The 16,331-nt window shown below is 38.6% G+C and overlaps 1 protein-coding gene across 1 annotated transcript in view; it reads left to right on the forward strand.

Annotated features, from left to right (window-relative positions):
* The first annotated feature begins 250 nt into the window (after window positions 1-250).
* LOC111869021 (ubiquitin conjugation factor E4 B) overlaps window positions 251-16,331 on the forward strand; it is a 35,630-nt gene continuing 19,549 nt past the window's right edge. Inside the window, exons 1-10 of the mRNA XM_023860201.2 lie at window positions 251-401; window positions 711-855; window positions 944-1,125; window positions 2,814-2,981; window positions 5,836-6,144; window positions 8,566-8,778; window positions 10,095-10,256; window positions 11,929-12,123; window positions 13,264-13,452; window positions 14,204-14,324. Of these exons, the coding sequence (XP_023715969.1) occupies window positions 378-401; window positions 711-855; window positions 944-1,125; window positions 2,814-2,981; window positions 5,836-6,144; window positions 8,566-8,778; window positions 10,095-10,256; window positions 11,929-12,123; window positions 13,264-13,452; window positions 14,204-14,324 (1,708 nt within the window). The 5' untranslated portion in view covers window positions 251-377. The remainder of the gene's footprint in view (window positions 402-710; window positions 856-943; window positions 1,126-2,813; window positions 2,982-5,835; window positions 6,145-8,565; window positions 8,779-10,094; window positions 10,257-11,928; window positions 12,124-13,263; window positions 13,453-14,203; window positions 14,325-16,331) is intronic.

The following is a 16,331-nucleotide window of genomic DNA, read 5'->3' on the forward strand; positions in this document are numbered from 1 at the left end:
AACTCGACCTATTACCAACAGCCGGAGCGGACAAGAGAAATGTTTTACACCTCAACCACAATATCTACGAACGAGAACTACGCCTGATATATTTGTAAGTTGGCTTCCTTGATGACGATGGTGACCATGGTGACTACCGGTGACTACGGTGACCACCATCTACAATCCGAAGAGGCGCTGCTAAACAGCTGGTTTGTGACGTCAAGTGGAAGCAAGACAGTCGCCAAACAATTGATGCAGAGGGCCCAGTGACTTGACGGACTTGACGTATGTTTAGGGAAGGCAGTTCAGGTCTTTTTTACGTTTATGTTACATAGTTCACATTTTGAAGTTCTAAGGGTGCTGTAAAAAAGTGGGTCTGTCCTTCCGATATTATAATGAGTGAGCTAAGCCAAGAAGAGGTAATTATTCTCTTTTATTTGTAATTTTTAAGAATCCTGTCCGTGGAAAGCACAGCTATGGTATACAAAGGAAGCATTGGTTAGGAACGCATCATGATTTGCAAATTCCAGTGGTCGTTGTAGTTATTAAATATGCAGGTGGTTGCGAATTAAGTGAATACAAAACGACTTTCAATTAGCATTTCGAATTCGTCATAGTAGTTAAGGTGTTGGTTATTTGTTAAATGTGTATGTCAGTTTGTTCCATGGGTCAAAGCAATTGTTGAGTATTTCATTATTTGTTTTGAGCTCTTTCATATTCTATTATAGATTCGGCGCCGAAGGCTTGCAAGATTAGCAGCCTTGGATATTAGTGCCAGTTCTTCACCTGGTCAGTTAGCTCCTCCATCTCCAAATGCTGGGGTGCCAAATTCTCCTTCAGCACCAGGTCCATCACAGCTTAACATCGAAATTGGTTTGTTATGGAATTATTTGTTTAAAAAAACTTTATATATTTTTTATTGCTTCATAATTTGTCATAATTTTTAAACATGCTGTTACAGCAATGCCACCCCCATTGGGCACCCAGAAAAGTGATTCACAAAGCACAGACACCTCATCACAGATGGAAGTAGATGATTCACAATGTGAGAAAAGTTCAGTATCACAGGTTGATGTGGATTCTGGTATAGAAAACATGGAAGTTGAGGAAACTGATCGCAAAGAAGCTGGCGACAGACACAGGGTGAGTTGCAAATCAGTTATTTCCACTACATTATTGTCTTACAGGTTTAGCAAGCTTACTTTGTCTTTGATTCATCAGTATGTATATTTCAGTTTTATCTTCAGTGGCTGTTTGTAATATGCCTCTTGTGATTATCCTTGTATGGTTAGGTTAGTTTTTTTTTTTTCAAATAAAACTTCTGCAGCTGGTAATGATAATGTGGCAGGCAACATGGCAGTAAAATTTTGTAGTTACTTGGATTACCTATTAATATGTAAGTACCATATTTATTTTAAAATGTATTCTTCCATGTAGTTTAAATATTCTTTGTGTTTCCTGGTGATTGCTGCATAAAATTGAATAATGGGTAAATGGAGGTGCACATGCTAAAGGAAGTGTGTTTGTAGACATAATTGTAGAAGACAACTATATGTTCCAGTCACACAGTTGTCTATTAGGGACTGATGTGAACTAACCAGTAAGAATAATAGATGTAGTTTCAAAACCTGAATGTTGATTTGAATGTGGCATTTTACAGATTTAAATAATGTATATGTAGGGTTCCAGAAAGGATGAAAGGCATGGGATTTATTTTACTGTGATTTTAAAAATAATATTAAAGACAAACTTGCTACTCTTTAGGAAGTAGTTCTAAATACTGAGTCTCTAAGTCAGTGTTTTATTATTTTAATACAAGATTGCTCTCAGGGAGGGCTTGTGAAGTCTTGGAGAACCTATGACCCTGGGAATCACATTTCTTTAGTTATGAATTTGTGAGAGTTTGTTAGGGGATGTATCATACCAGAATCCACAGAGGTAGTCAACATTTTTGTGTTCTTATGTTGTGAAAGGAGTCTATTACCGGGGTAGACTTGAAAGGATTCTGACGATGGTTTATACTGTACTTCTTTTGGCTTATTTTGGACTTCACCCATCGTCTGGTATGTAAAAGACAAAAGACCACGACGTTTCGGAGACTGGATCTGTCTCCGTCTTCAGGTTGATAGGGAAGGATAAACCTACTCAGTTGGGCCCATTAGAAAGAGCTAGCCTCAATCACTGGTCCAGTGAATAGGTTTATCCTTCCCTATCCACCTGAAGACAGAGACAGATCCAGTCTCCGAAACGCCGTGGTCTTTTGTCTTTTACATACCAGTCGATGGGTGAAGTCCAAAATAAGCCAAAAGAAGTAGAGTCTATTACCCATTGAAACAAATATTATCTTCGAGAGTTCTATCCTCTGGGTTGTAATGCCATGCAGTCCGTTGAAAATCAATCAATATTTTGGAGGAATATGTCGCCTCTGTCTTCAGGGTTGAAGAATAAATGAAGCAAGAAACCAGCATGAAGCATACTGCAAGGATGTTCCTCCTAAGGTTGACTTTCAATGGACTACAATATGTTATTTCCCAGAAGACAGAACTCTTCATAATCAGTGCTGTGAGAACTTTAATTTATACAAATAACATCATGTTTATACACCTTGTGTATGTACCTCAATTGTTTTATGTACAATTTTTGCATCTAGTTTGATCAGAAATAGTTTTCTTCAAAGTTGGTATTATTTTTTTTACTGTTAATAGCAAGGCAGGAGGTAGTATTTTTACCAAACAACAGATACTAAAAACTGTGATACCAATATTATTGCATATTAACAGAAGTTTTGAATCATAGCAGTATTTCTGTTAAATATTGATTTGCTTGACCAGACCTCTAGCTCGTGTACTGAGGTGAGTGAAGAGCAAGTACATGCTGCAGTGTCTCGAGTTTTGTGCGTCACGTGGAAGGAACAGAATGAGTCAGCCATATTTCTTCCAGAGACTGCGTCAGCTCTGAATGACCTGATGCAAGAAGGAAATGCAGCTATTGATATTCAGGTATAGTATACTTGTGACTAAACAATTATTTTTTAAACTCTTCGTAGTTCTTAAACATGAAACAAAACAAAATTAAAAACTCCATCCTTAGTTATTCTGTATCATAGTAAATATTTAAACTTCATATACATCATTTTTGTTTCCATTTGTTTTTGGTAATTATGTATTTAATTTATAGTCCTACTGTATATATTTTTAAACTGAGAACTGTAAAAGCTACAAATAGTTGTACTATATGCTTTGCAAAGCATTAATAATTAAATCTTGGAGTGAGTGAGGCTGAGTGTGTTGGTATGACAGCTGCAAATGGGCAATTGTACCAACCCCAGATGATGAGTGAGAGTAAGGAGCATTGGTGGAATCATAATTGGCAAGGAAAACAGAAAAACGTGCTGTAATGCCAGTTTATTCACCAAAATCCCTCATGAATTTCTCTATATAGAATCTGGATCTCGTGGTGAAGAGCCAGCAACTCATTGCCTGAATTACAGCATGTTATAATTGAAGAGTTCCTGATGATGGGGATATGTAGTAATTCCTGTATAGGTTTTAGAGGAACTGCTGGCACACACAACCTGCCTAGAGGCTGTGATAGGTACCTGCCCTATGACTGAACTTGCAGCCTGCTGGCTGGCTTCAAACTGCAGAGGTTATTGCTTTCAAGGTAAACAGAACTGGATTGCACATAACGAAAGAAAAGACGACTAAAGCATTACGAGTATAATCTCAAAATTGAATAATGTTATGGCACCAACATCTAATATTCAACATGATTTATGGAAAAGGATTGTTTTTAAATGGATACTTGGAATGAGAGGCCTTTTTCTAAAAACTTTTTCTTTATACTGTCACGTGTTAGTAACTATACAAGGGATTTAGATTGGTAATTGGATTTATTAAACTCTTACAACTCATAACTACAGGTAACTCTAACAGCCTAACTGATTTATACACTTTACAATGTACTATAGCACACACTAAGTCTTCCCAGTTTTCTGTGTCTGCACCTGTCGTTTTCTGGTAATGGATCCCAACAGTGTCCTTTGCCTCCATGCTCACATCCTTACATATTGGTTACTCTCTTGCACCTAACCCATGATGGCAACTTTGTCCATTCTTCACTGCAGCCAACTAATTCCAAAGTCAAAGTCAGAGTTACTTTACAACTGGCAGTTTACTGCCAATCAGTTTGCCTTGGCATCAGGGCCGTTGAGACCCATGACCAGAGACTTTCTTTTCGACTGAACCATTGCAGTAATAGTCCTTATGTAACATCCTCTCTGATGAGAAGATGGGTTTGTCTCTTATTAATATGCTTGGCCTTTCGTCAAGTGTACATATTGCACATATACCACGTTTTTGAAATTTCTTACTTTTGCACTATATAGAAGTTCTCTGTCAGTACAAGTTTTACAAAGCAGATCATGCCAATCTTATGTATCTTATGCTACAAAGACAGCTTAGTCACTTGAACAGTCATAAGCTTGACCACCACCAAGTTTAAGCCTCTTATTTTTTTTATGTCTAGGTTCGTCTTGTCCTGTATTACAAACATGTTCATTCTCATGATTTTGTATGACTTCTTTAACTAATTCCCTGTCTGAGCTCTCATGATATAATGCAGCAAAGACCTTACAGAGAACACTCATGTGTCTAACTGTTGTATGAGCCTTTGCCCATAAATGGGCAGGCTTTGTTACATGTTTAGTCAGCCATTACCATGCAACAGACAGTAGATAAGTAGTTATCTCACAATATCATAGTACCCAAATGAAAATAATTACATTTAAATCTCCAGTGATGTGTGATTTTAAGTAATTTTTGGCATATGGTAAATTATAATTATCTTTTAAATAAATGCAAGTCTTTTCATAGATAAAAATGACTGATTTCTATGACTATGTATTAGTTTTATTCAGTAGGCGGTTCTGGCTGATCAAAGTTGTTATTACTTACTTACTTACTTATGGAGCCGCCAATTCTGCAGCTACTCAAGAATTTTCCAGCATTCTGTGGAACCCGAAGGTTCATCACCATGTTCACAAGAGCCCTCCACTGGTCCCTATCCTGAACCAGATCTATCCAATCCATACCGTCCCATCCTATCTCTAAGATCCGTTCTAATATTGTCCACCCACCTACGCCTTGGTCTTCCTTGTGGTCTCTTTCCTTCTGGCTTTCCCAGCAATATCCTATACACATTCGTCTCCCCCATTTGTGCTACATGACCTGCCACCTCATCCTCCTTGACTTGATCAAAGGTGTTATAGGAATGAAAAATATATAATTTTTACAGTGCAGGTATCTGTAATTATAGATGATTACCTTGTTTAATTCATATCTAGTTTTTAATTTCATGTTATGCAGTCTTGTTTCATTTACTATTTTTTTCAGTTAATGCTGTATTAACTTTTCACTTGATCTTATTTGGGGCATGCAGTAGCATAGTTGGTTGAGGCACTATACTACAAGCCAGAAGGTTATGGGTTTGATTGAGTCTTGATGAGGTGGATTTTTTTCAATTGACTTAATCCTTCCAGCCACACTATGGCCCTGGAGTTGACTCAGCCTCTAACAGAAATGAGTACCAGGATTCTTCCTGGGAGGTAAAGGGCGGCTGGCGTGTAAGGCTGACAAGCTTACTGCCATCTGCCAGCCGACTGTGTAGAAGATATGGAGGCCTCACCGTCTCACAACCCCATGGGCCTTCACAGACTGTTACAGGGATAGTTTTACCTTCTCCCTTGATCTTATTTAAGCAGGTGTTCACTATATACAAATGTAGACTATAATCATGTTATTACTGTTTTCAGAACTATAAAGAATATTCAGCTCTAAATGTTATCTGCTGCAGGATCTGATAAGTCAGACATTAATGGAAGTGCTGTCACAGTTGGGAAGGGGTGAGAACCCTCTCCAAGATCTGGCTCCTTGTGCTGCATGTAATCAGACCACTCCCGACAACTTGGACAGTCCAGGAGTCAGCTCGTCAAGCCCAGCACCTCTCAGTCCATTGTTGTCTCCTGTGGCGACTTTACCGCACCATCCCATGAGTGTTGTGCCTCTATCATCTGATTCTCAGCAGGACATCCATACTCGAAGCCTCATGTACCTCATGGATTGTTATGCTAGAGTGGCAATGGAAGAGAGGAATCACCCAAAGGTAAGCAACTGCATGATAGTGTTTCCAAGCTGTTTAATGTCTGCGGGTGCAACTGTTGACAATACATGGTAGTACTTTTGTCAAGAAAAGGGATTCTGTACAATTATTTTATCTCCTATATGTTTAAATGTATTTAACAACATTTTGCCAACTGTGTAGGTTGTACAGCATTGAATGGGAAGCTGCTTATAATTAAGAACTTTGAGAAAAGTAAAGTTGTCCCTGTGAATAATTAATTAGGCACTACACCATAAAGACATGGGGGACTGGATGTATAGATCCATGTATTCTTGACTGTGGCACAAGTTAGAGGTGAGTGGTCAGCTTCATGCCCTGACTGTTTTACTCCCAGGGAAAGAGTAGGGCTGGGTGTACACCAGACCCGATCTAGATGACATGGAGAGGGGAAAATTCTTGCCTCTGCTGGGACTTAAAATATCTCCTTGTCCATCCAGTCCATAGCAAAAGTTTTGAAGCAGGATGGAATTATGGAATTCAGCAGTTGGCGCCTATTTTAAGGTATCATTTTGGTATTAACCTGGAAGGATAGAGGAACACCATGAAAAGTCACGGTCAGAGTAGTCAACTTCCTGTTTGGGAATCCTGGTCTTGAATTGAAATCAGGAGTGCTGACCACTCAGCTGCAATATTAATTTTATATCTTGTAGCACTAATAATTCACGTGAAAAACAGGAACAACCATATTAATCTTTGGTACCTTTATGTCTATGTTTATAGTAATAAACACAAACACTGTGTTCATAAAATAATTGCTAACCTCTCATGCTTTCAGAAAAGCGCATATTATGCTGGGATCAACATTTTTAATAACCTGCCATCTGATCTCAAAGGTCTTATGAATGAATAGACATGATTTAAAATAGCACTGAAACGATACTTAATTACACATTTGTGGGGTTTTTGTTGTGTCATTACTCCAATGACAACCCACTTCTTTGGAAAAGTTGGTAGGTCCTGAAGAGGACCGTTGACTGCTGGGATGTTTGGCCAGTGAAGTAGCGCTATGTATGCCGGTAGAAAGAGAGGTTGGTTGCGGTGTGTTGACTGGCCGCAGTGTGGCCGTTGCTGGAGGTCGCTTGATCGCAGTATGGCAGTTGCTGGAGGTTGCTTGATCGCAGCGCGGCAGCTGCTGGTGGAAGTCTGGTCGTCGAGTGCGGTCGCTGGAGTGGAGAGGCAGTAACTATGCCAGATGCCCAGTGAGTTGGGCATGACTGCCGGCTAGCTGAGGCAGCCCAGTGAGTCAGGCCTGCCGTCGGAGTGGCGAGGCGGCTATTCCTGGCGCAGCGCAGAGCCGAAGACTCCGAAGACTGAGCGCTGGAGATGAAGTGTGTTGATTGCTTGTAAATTGCTTGAAGACTGCTGATGTGGAACTGACCATGGACTGACTGACTTGCGAGCGTTGTGCTCCGCATTTTATACAATGCTTGGTGGATGAGCGAAAATTTGCTGAGCACTGATTGGCTAGTGTGTTAGGATCTAAGTGTGAACTGAACATCGAACGTTGTTTAAATACAAGTGCTGCCAGCAATGCAATTGGCTAGCGCGCATGATGGTGAAAAGTGAGCGCTGTAGAAATAGTGTGATAGTATGTAGGATGTTCCCACACATTCATTCTATTCTGTTGATGAATACCTATTGTCTAGAAAATAACTTATGTATCTTTAAATAGCCTTGTATGTAGTCACTGTGTATTCTTGGTTTCTCTTGCATGAGAACTCCATTGTGACTGTACATATGTTTTGTATTTATATGACATATTCCACATCCTACAGTCATTTTGACTAACTTTGGATCCATGGAATGCAATGCAGTAAAATGTAATGTAATGTAGTGATAATGATAATGATGATGAGATTAAAAAAGTTGCTGCTGATGATAAAAAAATAATTTTTGTTCACAGATATTTCTGGATCATACTCATTTAGATATCATTTGTAATATGGTCAGGTTTACCCCTCTGAAAATGACCATGCACATGGAATCTTCCTTTTAGTCTTGAAAAGTTAGTAATAATTAATCAGTTGATCACAAATGTTGCCAGGACTTTTTCCAGGGTGGGGCAGCCAGAAAAATTTGCTTAAAAACTTACATTTGAGCCATTTAAGCTTGTTTTTTTGTTATTTTTAAATGCTTTTATTGTTGTTTGGTGTATATCCTTTTCTTAAATTTTTATTTTTTCCAAAATCCAGGGGGAGTGGGCAGATGTCTATTTCCCCACTGCCTGCTGGAACCTGTGTTTGTTTGTGACATAATTATATCTGAAAGGGAAAATACTGGTGGAGTATATCATTAAGGGAGTATAGAAACCTGCCGTCTTCCATTTTGCAAGTAAATATTTTCACTGATTTTGAGTAGGTGTGTGCTGCAGTGCTGAGTTTCACAATTATTGCATTGTTACAGAGAAGCAGTATACCTCCACTGAGTGATGTGCTGGCTGAGATACGAGCACAGTGTGTGCAGTATGCATCACTGTCATTGCAAGGGGTCCTTATTGACGAGGAACTTCCACGCACATCTCCACTGTTGGGTCCTGTGCTTAATCAGAGTTTGCCTCGTGGTTTTCTTCCTGAGCTTGTAGCACGCACACATGCCAATCACGAGTTATTTAATAAGGTAGGAAATGTACATATGTTGATTGAGTCTAAGTACATTATTCTGTATTATGAATATTTCGGTAAATTTTATACTTCTAGATTGTAAATACATTCTTATTCGATTGCTTGTCATAAATGAAGTAAGTTGCTATTGGTGTTGTGTTTATTAATTGTGTTGAGTTCAGAGATCAGAAATTTGCTTGGTATTGCAAATGGTGACAGCTCTGTAAAAAATGGTAAATGTCGTGTGGTAGAGGGAAATGGGATAGTGCAGTTGGTGTACTGATTAGCTATGGGATGGATAGCTGAGGGGTCAGAGTTCTCTCCTCTCCATGTGGTCCAGCTCGGTTTTGAGACCCACTCAGCCTCCTATCCAATGGGTACCTGGGACTCTTTCCCCAGAGGGTAAAGTGGCCGGGTCATGAAGTTGACCACTCACCTCCAACTAGTTCCAAGGTCAAGAATATGTTGATCTGTACATCCGCTCCCCCATGCATCTTTTTTAAGGACCTGTCTCACTGTTGTTCTGTCCACATTTAAGTTTATCTTATTTAGCATATTTGGACCTCAGATGAAGCACCAGGGAACTGGAGTTATTTGCATAATGAGGAGCTTCATAATTTATACTTTCAATTTGATGTTGTTAAGGTAATGAAATCAGGAAGAATGAAATAAGGAGGATGTATAGCACAAGAAAATGTGAGAAATGTGTTGGAAAATATGAGGGAAGGAGACCACATGAGTGGCTTAGGCATAAAGAGGAATACAAGCAGTCGGGTGTGAAGATGTACACTGATTCAACTGGCCTAGGTTAGGATCCAGTTGTAGGCTTTTGTGACAATGGTAATGATTCTTCATGGCCTGTAAAAGGATGAAGTTTATTGATGAACTGAGTAGCGGTAGCGTAGTTGGTTGAGGCACTATGCTACAAGCAGGGAGGTCGCAGGATCGCATCCCAATGAGGTCATTGGATTTTTTTTCAATTTACCTAATTTTTCCAGCCGCACTATGGACCTGGGGTCGACTCAGCCTCTAATGAGTGCCAGGAATATTCTTGGAATGTTCTTGGGGCTAAAGGGTGGCCGGTGCGTAGGGCTCGCAACCTTACCGCCATTTGTGAGCTGATTGTCTAGAAAATGTGGGAACCTCATCTCACAACCCTATGGGCCTCCAAGGCCTGTTACAGGGATACCTTTTCTTACTTTACTGAGTAACTTTTAACTTCAGGAGGAAGTCCAAAGTTAAGTTTTACACAGTTAAGGTTTTGTATGACTTGTTTTGTGGAGTTTCTTTGTGGACTGTGTATGCATAACAGTTGTTCGTTTGTGTATTTAGGTATTTAGTCCAGTGTTACAAGGACTCTTCCTGACTATGCAGACATCCTCAATTGTTGGAAATGGACATCGACAGCCTATCCAGGCACTTAGTGATCTGGTAGAAATACGATGTGGTCCATCAGGCAATGTCAGACCTATCTGCCGACTCCTGACTCATCAAGTAAGTTCAGATGTTTTCTTTATGTATCTAGCTGTTCTGAGAGTATTTTCGTCAATTTTCATTATCTATATCTTATTACTATAGTGGATAGAAGGTGTCACGTGGTCAGCGCAACGGATCCCCATGGCCGTTAATCTTGGTTTTCTAGACCAGAGCCGCTGTTTCCTTGAACTAGCTCCTAGATTATCCTCATGAAAGTTGTCACTAACTTCGCCGACAAGCGGCAGTTGTTTGGTTGGTATGGTTTGCTTGCAGACTACATGCCACAGAGTTTTTTTGGGGGGTTGGGGGTATTCTATTACTGGAAGAATATGATGTTTCAAAATAGAATATTCAGATATTTAATTACAAGAACTGCACTAGAGAATTATATTTGTAGCATTTTTTTTATTTCAGGTACCATAAAAGGCAAGGAGTTTCTTGACCAGCTGAATGACTATCAGCTTCTCAAGAAGAACTCTCCTCCATGGAATTAGTTAAGGTTTATTTAGCCATTTTTAGAGAGTAATTAAATACATTTATTGAATGATTAATTAAGAAGTCCTTAATGATACCACCAAGTAATATGTAGATTGTTACAGAAGGTGGGGTTCAGAGATACAAATACAGTACCAATATGTTTGATATACGTTTTAGTGCTAGTATGACATACAGTGATGTTCTTCCAAGTACTTCTTGCTATGATGTGAGGAGGTGTCATGTCATTACAAGGCTGGGCGAGTGTCACTTGTTGAAATGCAAGGATTAAATGTACCACAGAAAAAGATGAAGAGGGCTGAAATGTGGAGCAAGTTACACTCCAAAGCTGTGGTAATTAGGAAATACACAAACTGAACATGCAAAATGAGACACAACTCGTAAAACATTTTCTCAATCACAGGCTATACAGAGAAGACGAAGTGTTATGCACCAAAAGTGTGTGTCATTTATCGTGGACTAGAGCTTTTAGAATGATATGGCCTTTTGTGTAAGAATGAAATTATAACTGCAGACATGATAGCAAAGAGCAATAACTTTATACATTGTTCACATTTATAATTACTATTTTATGAACTACAAGGCTTGTAGTACCCTAATATTATCTTGAATTTCTAAGTCTGTTACATGGAACAGTGGCAAAATGTGAGGTTGAATCATTCAGTTACTATATTACTTTTGAATGACGTATGCTACACATTTATTGTTTTATTTGTTGCATGAATTAATCTAGGCATATTTTATGATGAGGAATTAGTGTCTAATAGAAGTGGTTGCTTGACAGCATAACAACTTTTGTCCACATGTTTAACTCATTGTGAACTAATATTATTTCTGAGATATGGGTGGCTGCTCTGTTGAAACAGCTGTACAGTATCTCCAAGATGTTTTGAAGTGTTGTCAACAGATGGCAATTTTATGCTTTTCTTTGCTCTTTCTTTCGCCAAAGAATGCAGTGTGTTTATCATTATACAACAAGGAAGATTTAAAAGTAGAATAACAATGCAACAGTGTGGATTTACTTCCATTTAAATGTAGCTGCAAGGCAAGGAGGTGCAATTTAAGGAAGACTTCAAGGGGTTTATAGGTCAACATATATCACATGCTCTTATAGCTTTCCCTAATTCTGACTAGACCCTGTTTACCTGCAGTTTGGAATGCATTCAGCAAACTGAAGTCAAATATTCTGTTACAGTCAAATTTCCTACCAGATGTGGTTACACAGGCAGTTGGAAGGGAGCTTGCCAAGACGTCGTTCCTGGGCCCATTTCTTTCTGTATCAGTATTTGCAGAAGATGAAGCGAAAGTTGCTGACAAATTCTTCTCTGGGAATCCAGTAGCTGACAAGTCCTTGAACCAGACTCTTCAACAGGAACTAGAAAATACTCGAGTATGGCCATCATTGTAATCATCATCATAATTGTTGCTAGAATGCTCAACCTTATCTTTCATTGACCTCTCCACCAGGATTGGCTGTTGTATGGCAAGGCCTTCTCCGTTCTCCTTTCTATTATAAAGAATCATCTTTCCAAACTCTCTTTCATATATCTTCCTGCACTTAGTCCACCCACATAATCCTTGACATTCTTTTATTTCTGTTTATTTAAAAGGGATCTTACTGTTATCAAGTGTGGTACATACCACTGTATCCTGAATATCTCTGTTTGGATTTTGCCCAGTGCAGCAGTTTTATATTATAGTCCTTTTTCACTTCTTCTCCGACTGGTGTACTGTTTATTTTTATCTGCTCAACATGCTTATATAAAACTGTTTCATATATATCAAAATTTACAGCTGAAGGTTGTTACAAAACTAATTCATGGGTACATTACATCTGCTGTCCAATGCTAAACTATTTCAGCTTTCATCTGATCATGTTTCATAATTGTCAGACTAGCTGATGTCATCTAAATGGACCTTTACAAAAGACATCAGGGCATGTAGTGTGTTAAAAACATCATAAAACTTCATCCCCACTGCTTTTAAGCTGCTTACATATCCATGTTTCTGCTCCATGTTTCAAAATTAGGGAAGTCGTCTGTTGTATGTAGGAACATAATTTTTTCTTACATATTCCAATTCTGATACCCTCATGTATATTCAGAACTGTCTTTAATGTGAGCATTTCTTGTCTTTCCCAAGTGGACATGCCATAACCATCTCAATCTCCTAATTTCACTGTACTAACAAAGCTACAAGAATTTTGCAAATCTTGAAGCTGCTGTCTTTAATACATGCTTATTTTGTCCTTTGTGTTTAGGGCATATTTGACATCCATGTGAAACAAGTGGGGAAGTGTGACAGTTTTATATGAGCCTGTTGCAGTTCTGAAGTGGACAGGATGATAACAGTTTTTGGACTGAACAGCAACATGTATTAGATGATTTATTCCTCTTGATTTCATCATGACCCTCATTTTTGTTCTATGTTATTTTCAGATATTTAAATTTTGAAACTGAACTGGTTAGAAATAAAGAACAGCATATGGGGAAAACGCTGAGCAACAGACATGAAGCATCTTTGTTTTCAGATTCTCCTCCACAAGGTATTCCATGACATACTCGTATGTAACAGTGCGCGTGAAGCAACACTGTCATATCTGGCAGCCCTGTTGCGTAACAATGAGAAGCGAGCACAGATTCAGGTGGACGAGCGGTCATTAGCAGGAGATGGCTTCATGCTGAATGTTCTATCTATTATGCAATTTTTGGCTGTGAAGGTGAGGGTTTCCTGGAAGTGTATGCTTTTTGGACTATAAGTAGAGTTGGATTGAGCTGTCACAAAGAGGGTTATTTTCATTGTGAGCATGGTAAACATGGTAAATGTAAATGTGTAATTTGATAGCAAAATAAACAATTATGGATTCATGTACACTTCACATGCCACTACCAGAGCATGCTTTTTACAGTTAAATATGTGGCTGATTCACTACTTATGTACATAACATCAAACTGTTGTTTAAGAGAAGAATAGATTATGCAAGTTTAAGAAAATCTTCAGAACTTTGTTTCAGATAATGCTGAGGATGATTAGAATGCTGAATTGTTCTTTGTTATTTTCATGTCCCTGTGATGATCACTTCGAAGACTGAGCAATATTGCTAAACCCACATTATTATTTACAACTTGGTGCCATATTGTATGTAATCAGAAGTTGTGGTGCAGGCTTGTTTTATATTTCAACAATTTTAGAATATTACAAGCATTTGTAACAATGGGCATATTTAGGAGTTTTATTAATTCGTGTAATATCAAGGTCTCGCTGCATTTTAACGATTTTACTTTGGCTTTTAATACACCTTACAGGAGATATGTTTTTCAGTTTTCTTTTTATGCTTTGTTGTTTGAATTTAATTAAAACCTGTGATGCCCTGTGTCTGCTTTTCTTTATTTAGAATTGTTATTATCCTTAAATTTATGTATGTACCTAATGGAAGGGGGAGCTTGTGATACACATTTCTTGTGTTTCAGGTTAAGTTAGATAAAGTGGATGTGTTCTACCCCTTCCATCCGTCTAGTTTGGTTGATATAAAGAATGATACAAGGCTGAAATTTACATCACAGGAAGCAGCGGCATGGCTTGATGATCTCAGTATGTGATTAGAAAATGTTTTTATCCACTCTCACTTATTCATTTGAATCTTTTGTTCCTGTAGCTTAGATTTAGAATTTATGTAATTAAGTTAGTGCTTTCATGAGATAGATTGGATTTTCACACATCCGTCCCTTTGTAGACCATTATTGTTGTTGTTCTTATTATTACTGTGGCTTTATGGCCCTTTTAATTTAGCCTTAGCCTCCCTTAGAATTGCCATCCATTCTTTTCCAGATTGAGCTTTTAATCTCCACCATTTTACACAAAGAGTCTTTATGTCAGCCTCTACGTCATCTAACCATCTCACCTCGGGTCTTTCCATTCCACATCTGCCTTCTGGTTTAATGTTGAGTATTATTTTTCGTATATGGGCATCTTCCATTTTGATGACATGTCACAGCCATTCCAGTCTTCTGTTGTTTTTTTTCAGTCACAGTATCTGGTGACTTATTTTTTTTTATAGTCCCAGATTGCTTCTTATTCTCCACACATCTTGTTCACATTTTGGTCCATAAATTTTCCTTAAAATCTTTCCAGTATAAAGCATTATGGTTATATAAATTGTCAGTATTTCAGTATCAACTGTTAGTTAAAATGATTTTTCACAGCACATGAATATATTGGACATTATTAATTGCCTCTGGAGTATTTGTTTTGCCTGACATTTCACAATAGACTGTACTTTTATCTTCATGTGATTATTTTTTATTGCAATGATGGTATATGAGTTTAATTGTCAAAGGATTCTGGGTTTGATCTCTATTGTTTCCAGTATTCTTTAAAAAAAAAAGAAAAGTATTAAATGAACATGCCGAAGGATCTGAAGATGAAAGCAGAACCAACTCTTAGAATGTCATATATGACAAGTACAACCTAATAGTGCAGTGTTCAGTTTGAATGTAGTCTAATGAATCACTGTCAGAAACCTTTAGAATGTGAGTGCTTCTGTAAACATTAAATCAGTTCTATCATTAGAAAGTATGATATTACAAAATTATAAATTTAGTCATTCCAATCAGATGCTGAAACTTGCTTGGACTTGTATCTGAGATGTCCTTAGTTTTAACACCATCTGGGACACTGGCTATTCTGATAGGTTGTTGTGGTTTTATGCAGTCCCTCCAGATGAATTCAAGGGCAGCACCATGATTAGGCCTCAGCCACTTCATTCCAATTCTTCAGTCATAATCATCAGACACAATATGATCTCAGTACTGATAGTGTCACTGGTGTCAAATGGACTGAAATATTATTTTATACGTAGCTGATTCCAAAAGTAAGGTCTCCAAAGCGCTGGGTAATTTTTCGTGCGGCTGTTGGCAACCCTGTTGCATTCGTTGCTTCCCCCACTCCCCCCAATACCACCAAGCATGCGCGCACGTAGCTAGGACGCTCAGTCTTGGTACGGTTGCCATTAGAAATGGAGCTCCTGATTACTAAAACCGCGAAGTGTGAGATTCGCGCAGTTATTCGGTTTTTGAATGCAAAAGGGACTAAACCAATTAAAATTCATCGTCAATTGGTGGAAGTGTATGGCAAGTCGTGCATGGACATAAAGAACGTCCGCAAGTGGTGTAGGGAGTTTGAATCTGGTCATACTACAATACACAACAAAAAAAGAACTGGGAGACCGTCAATTTCTGATGAGACAGTCGCGAAGATTGAGCGAGTCATGCGTAAGGATAGGCGCATCACACTCGATGATCTCTGCATTTCGGTTCCCGAGGTTTCCCGAACCACCATTTATCGGGTTTTGACAGAGAAGTTGAATTATCGGAAGGTGTGCGCAAGATGGGTCCCGCGAATGCTCACGGAAGACCACAAACGGCAGAGAGTTGACTCTTCCCGTGAATTTCTTCGCCGCTATGCTGACGAAAAGGACAACTTCTTGAATTCAATTGTCACAGGCGACGAAACCTGGGCGTACCACTTCACACCTGAGACAAAACAACAATCATGTAAGTGGCGGCATTCCTCTTCGCCTAAGCCTCGAAAATTCAAGCA

Source organism: Cryptotermes secundus, unplaced genomic scaffold (genome assembly GCF_002891405.2).
Source record: "Cryptotermes secundus unplaced genomic scaffold, Csec_1.0 scaffold70, whole genome shotgun sequence".
In the NCBI taxonomy this organism is placed as follows: domain Eukaryota; kingdom Metazoa; phylum Arthropoda; class Insecta; order Blattodea; family Kalotermitidae; genus Cryptotermes; species Cryptotermes secundus.